This window comes from Mesitornis unicolor, unplaced genomic scaffold (assembly GCF_000695765.1).
Source record: "Mesitornis unicolor isolate BGI_N332 unplaced genomic scaffold, ASM69576v1 scaffold16989, whole genome shotgun sequence".
Classification (NCBI taxonomy): Eukaryota; Metazoa; Chordata; class Aves; order Mesitornithiformes; family Mesitornithidae; genus Mesitornis; species Mesitornis unicolor.
The window spans coordinates 2,797-8,642 of record NW_010205372.1 but is presented as its reverse complement, the minus strand read 5'-3'; the positions used below and the strand labels follow the sequence as shown (position 1 = coordinate 8,642).

The following is a 5,846-nucleotide window of genomic DNA, read 5'->3' as shown; positions in this document are numbered from 1 at the left end:
GCCAGGCCGGGTCTGAGCAGCGCCAGGGTGGGCGCTTTTCTGGGGGGGAGGGAGTCGCTTTTAAGATAAGCGAGGGATAATGGGCCAGTGGGGATGCTGTGCTTACCTGTGTGCTCTCGCAGGACTGTGGCCATGTCGGTGTCGCACAGCTCCAGGTTGAACAAGCTGGTGCGGGAGCAGTACGTGAGGCTGCCCCAGGATGGCTTGGTGCAGGTCACCTATGTCTGGATCGATGGCAGCGGCGAGGGCGTGCGCTGCAAGACCAGGACCCTTGACAAGGAGCCTAAGAGCATTGAAGGTAATGTGGCTGCCTCTCCCTTGAGGCGATGGTTGGCATGGTGGAGGACCCTGAGCATTGCTGGGGAAAAGTTCTGGGTGCTTTGGGTGGCAGGAGTTGGCGCTTGCGCTCCCAGGTTGCGTGGCATTGGTGCTACCCGCGCGTGGGGTTATATAAAGCGGGAGGGTAAATACCCAGCCCACGTCACTGCGGTTTGCTTAATCCGTAATTTCTGTCATTAGCGCTGGGTGGGAAGAGGAGGATGGGATCTTCACTTCTTTCCACCTGGCAAGCAGGCATAGAGACGTGTTGGCATCCAGATGAGATTTGGCAGAGGGAGGTGAAGTGGTTGGGTCTGATCCTGCCTGTGCCCTGATGGTGCTGAGAGGGGGACGCAGTGAAGCCCAGGGAGCTGTGCAGGGCTTCAGGGATGGGAGAGGAAAGTTTTGCAGCCACTGTCCCTTGGCACTCAGTGCCCTCTGGGTGCTCTATCCCAGGTCTAAGCCAGCAGCCCTTGGCATGATCTGTATGTGAGACACCTTTTCCCAATCCCACTCCCCTCTCTGTCCCCCTCCTGCCTTGCAGATGTCCCCGAGTGGAATTTCGATGGCTCCAGCACGGCGCAGGCAGAGGGCTCCAACAGTGACATGTTCCTGGTGCCCGTCCGCATGTTCAGGGACCCTTTTTGCTTGGACCCCAACAAGCTGGTGCTCTGCGAAGTGCTGAAGTACAACAGGAAACCCGCAGGTGAGCACCTCTGGCATGCACCCCACAGCTCCCGAGGGCCACTCCATTATTATTTAGGGTGCTGCCTCTCCGAGGGGCCACTCGCCCTGGCTTGCTGGTGCTGGGAAGCAGCTCAGCACTGAGCACTTGGCCCGAGGCTCCGAAATTCAAGTGCTGGTGGTGGCGGTTCTTTGCAGGAACCTGTTTTAGCAGCACAGGGCGAGGAGAAGAGCAGCGGACGTGGAGCTCGCGGCATTTGCCAACTCGAGCGCGCCAAAGGCATCACCGGGCTCTTGAGCCCGAGGACACCCAGCCCCTGGGGCTGTGGGGTTACCCTGGGGGAGCTGAAGGGGGTTTTAATGTGCTGGGTTCGTGGCTGCTATCCTTGGTGGTGGTGGCTGCAGAAAAGGAGGAGAAGGCGCTGGGGCAGCATGAGCCAGCTCGGGGTGACTTTGTACAAGCGTCCCCGGAGAGCGCTGGCTCTTGGTCTTATCACTGCGGGCAGAAGTCTGCAGTCTCAGTGTCCTGTCTGTCTGATAAACCTCGGACAGAGGAGGGGGAGGCAGTTTGGAAAGGGGTTCCCAGAGGGGTTATTTGCTGGCAAATAGCTGGTTATTTGCCGGAGAAGCAGGGCTGTGTCCTTGCTGGGTGCGTGGGGGGAGGCAGCCAGCATCTGTGGGGTGATGCACACATCTGCTGGGAGAGGAGAGGCTGCGGGCAGTGGTGGTGAAAGATGGGGCCGGTTCCTCTTCAGCCTCATGGCTTTCAGCCGTGGGGGAAGCATCTTGGTTGCGATTCCCACCTGGCAGCTCCTCCATCAGAGCAATTTGTCAAGGGAGCCCTTGGCCCTGCAGCTCCTGGGGCTGGAGCCAGGGCAGAGAGCTCAGCCCAGAGCCTTGTGACACCCCATGGATGAGGGGGGCACCCTCCAGCTCTTCCCGGCGTGGGGCTTCACGGATGTTAAGGGCTGTGTGGGTGGAAACTGCCTTTCCCCCTTCTCCCATCAGTGCAAGGGAGATGTCACTGCACCTCTGCAGTCCCAGCTGCTCTGGGGGCTTTTATTGGGATTTAAAGGTAGAATTTGCTGCCTGTCCCTGTGACAAGCTTTTCAGCCCTGCTGTTTTGGTCCAAACTCTCCCTCCCCTTGCCTGCTGTGGTGTCCCACGTCAGGATGGCTCTCTGGTATCTGCATCTCCCTGGTTGCCCTCTGCACCCAGCCACCTCACGGGGCCAAGCCAGGGCCAGCCAGCCGGGATGCTGACCAAAATCATGGAGCAGGAGAAAGATGAGGATAATTAAGCTGAGGCTGATAGAAAGAGGATGGGGGTGAAGTAGTGATGGGAATAGTGTAGTCCCTGTTCACAGATCTGCCTGTGGAGCTGGGATACAGCTCCTGGTGTCTCAGTGTGTAAGAGGAGGATAAGGATTATGCTCATGGCACATCAGCAGTGGTTTTAGGAGTAGGATAATTAAACCCTTTGGCCTGTGGCCTGATGCTGTAGTGATGGAGTAGCTCTGCAAGGAGGAAACTGGTGAGCAGAGAGTGTTTTGGGAAGGGGGGGGGATCCTCTCACCGATTTCCTAAGGCTTCTATGGGAAGCACTTGGCAGTGGTGGAGTCTCAGCCTCTGTGTGGGATGGAGCAGAGCGTGGCGGGTGCAGATCTAACCTGGATCTCTCTGCTCCCAGAGACCAACCTGAGACACACGTGCAAGAAAGTCATGGACTTGGTTAAGGACAGCCACCCCTGGTTTGGGATGGAGCAGGAGTACACGCTGCTGGGCATCAACGGCCACCCCTATGGCTGGCCTGACAACGGCTTCCCCGGCCCACAGGGTGAGTGCTCCCTCCCTTCCCCAGCCCCGATGCTCCCCGCATCCCACCCTGGCAGCAGGCATCCTGTCCCCCACCTCAGGCACAGCTTTCCCATCGCGGTTGACACTGGGCAGGATGAGGTCAGGAGCTGTTTGCCAAGAGCTCTGCGGCTCACGTGAGCCGGCCGGCAGCGCCGCTCCCGCCGGACCCCGGTTGCACAAACAGCTCAGCTGCACAACTTGTTTGGCAAGGGCCGCAGAACTCGGCTGGAAAAACCTCCACATTGTGCCTTCCTGCAGCACCAGCGAGCCCCAGTGCCTCAGCTGCCTCCTGGGAGGAGGCCAGGGGTTTCCCAACCTGACCCAATCAGCCTTGTGTGGGGACTGGCTGCTTTCAACATCTCCCTTCCCCCAGGCGGGAAGAAGATCTTCGTCTGACCTGCTTGAATGAGGAAGAGTGGTATAAAACTGCAGCGAGTTGAATTTTCTGGCTGTGAACAATGCCGGCTGTTGTCAGAACAATGTCAGATGCTTGATGTGCTTTGAGGGTCAGCGAGGTGCCGCAGGGCAGACCAAGCCAAGCTGTCCTTATCTCCTGGTCACCTCCCAGTTGATGCATTACCAGTCCTGTTTAACTGCCTAGATAAGGCTGAGGTTGCCCAGATGAATTGCTCACACTGCTGGTCCTAGGGTCGGGGTCGGTGGCTCAATGCACCATGGAGGGCAGCACTGTTTAATCCCCATAAATCCTCTGCAGGTAATGTCTGGTGCCCAGGAGTGGTGGCATTACACTGCAGAGCTGTCCTTGCTCCCAAAAGCTTTACTTGGGTGGTGAATCCTCTTTCCTTTCCAGGCCCTTATTACTGCGGGGTTGGAGCAGATAAGGTGTACGGGCGGGATATCGTGGAGTCCCACTACAAGGCATGTCTCTATGCGGGGGTGAAGATCTGTGGCACCAACGCGGAGGTGATGCCTTCCCAGGTACGTGTGGATGGCCCTGCATAGCCCTGTTTTGAGCAATGGATGTGAGTTAGCGTGAGGCTGGACTAACCCAGCAGCTCCCAGGTCCTTCCTGATGCCAAATCCAGTGACTCCCTGCATTGGTTTAGATCAGAGCAGTTGCACTGCTGGGATGAGAATGTGCACGTTTGTCTCCTAACCCACACAAGAGTGTAAATGCCTGCTTTTTGGGGCTGGCAAATGAGATCGCAGGCGAGCTCCTTGCACGTCTCAGCCTGAGCTCTGGCACCCATGCAGGGCCGGGTGCTCCCGTGCGCTCTCTTTCCCCTTCAGAGCAGGGATGTGGGGACAGCGGGAGCCAGGATGGGCTGCAGGAGCACCACGTGAAGCATCCGGTCTTTGTGTCCTGCTCCCCTACCCCAGGAGTTTGAAAGCTCGGGTGGGACATGGCCTTGGGAAGCAGTTGGAGGGGATTTGGGTTTATTTAGGAGTTAGCCCGAAGGGAGTCCCTGATTGCATTAGGCGGGTGGCCAGACTGACCGATGGCGATTTGGCCCTGCAGCTGCGAATCGCTGACTCTCCTGCTGCTGATGTGGCGGTGATAAGCAGGGGGCTTATCTGCAGTGTCGCTGAGGCAGGACTTTTAACAACCCTGCTGTTTGCCCTGACTTTTTCAGGGTCCTTCTTGGCTGCTTTCTGCATCCTGGGCTCAGCTAAGCCATGCCAGTGGCCATAAATGTGTCACCCCTGCTTAGTCACCCTGTGTGGCGCAACCCCTCTCCGGCCAGGGAGGGACCAGCCCTGGGAAGGACCAACAGGTCCTGTTAGTCCCCTGCCCAGTTTGCAGTGTGGGCTGGGGGATCCAGCACACCAGCAGCTCCAGCACCAGCCTCCAAGGCAGGAGTGGTGCTTATTTCATAGCATCACAGCATGGTTTGGGTTGGAAGAGACCCTAAAGCTCCCCCAGTCCAGCCCCACATGGGCAGGGACACCTCCACCAGCCCAGGCTGCTCAAACCCCGTCCAACCTGGCCTTGGGCACTGCCAGGGAGGGGGCACCCACAGCTTCTCTGTGCAACCTGGGCCAGGGCCTCACCACCCTCATGGGAACAATTTCTTCCTAGTGTCTAATCTAAATCTACCCCTTCCAGTATGAAGCCATCACCCCTCATCCTGTCACTTTATGCCCTTGTAGAAAGTTCCTCTCTAGTTTTCTTGTAGCCCTCTCCAGGTGCCTCTATATTTTGTTTATTTTTTTTATTTAATCAAAACGTTTACCTCTGTTTTGATTAAAAACCCTCTGATTTGCTCTATTTAGTCATGAGCAGTTTATTCCCCCCAGTTTATTCAGCTGTCCTGTTGCTTAACTCAGTGTTCCCCATCCTCGCTGCTGATTCGCGAGGGGTAAAGCTCAGCCATGCCCCACACTGGCAGCCCTCACCGGGGGCAGGGGGTGGCAGGGATGTGGTGGCTGGGGTGGCACGAACCTGCCCATCCTCACCAGTGCATCCGCTCGCCCCTTCCAGTGGGAATTCCAGGTGGGCCCATGCGAAGGCATCGAGATGGGGGATCACCTCTGGATGGCTCGGTTCATCCTCCACCGCGTCTGCGAGGACTTTGGGGTCGTGGCTACTCTGGACCCCAAACCGATGACCGGCAACTGGAATGGCGCCGGGTGTCACACCAACTACAGCACTGAGGAGATGCGGAAAGAAGGAGGTCTTAAGTGAGTCCTGGAGGGGTCCCTGGCATGTACCCGAGGGAGGTTTGGGGTGTCCTTGGCCCTGTGGCAGCTCCCCGTAGTGCCTGTACCTCCATACCTGGGGTGGCTGCACCAGGCAGGGCTGGCGCTGCTCATTTTATTTTAATTTAAAAGCAGCTGCTCATATGAGAGTGTCCCTTGGGCTGTCCTCATCCCTGCACAGATGGAGGGGGTGACAGCCTTCCTGGCCACGGGAACACCCCCCAAATGGACCTACTGACAACCCCAACCCTGTTTTCCTCTCCCACAGACACATCGAAGCCGCCATCGAGAAGCTGAGCAAGCGGCACAACTACCATATCTGCGTCT

General features: G+C 57.6%; 1 protein-coding gene across 1 annotated transcript in view; it reads left to right on the top strand.

Annotated features, from left to right (window-relative positions):
• Positions 1-119: 119 nt before the first annotated feature.
• The window catches only part of LOC104546094 (glutamine synthetase), a 5,985-nt gene continuing 258 nt past the window's right edge, over positions 120-5,846 (top strand). The window contains exons 1-6 of the mRNA XM_010191387.1: positions 120-298; positions 863-1,024; positions 2,692-2,838; positions 3,670-3,797; positions 5,302-5,501; positions 5,788-5,842. Of these exons, the coding sequence (XP_010189689.1) occupies positions 133-298; positions 863-1,024; positions 2,692-2,838; positions 3,670-3,797; positions 5,302-5,501; positions 5,788-5,842 (858 nt within the window). The 5' untranslated portion in view covers positions 120-132. The remainder of the gene's footprint in view (positions 299-862; positions 1,025-2,691; positions 2,839-3,669; positions 3,798-5,301; positions 5,502-5,787; positions 5,843-5,846) is intronic.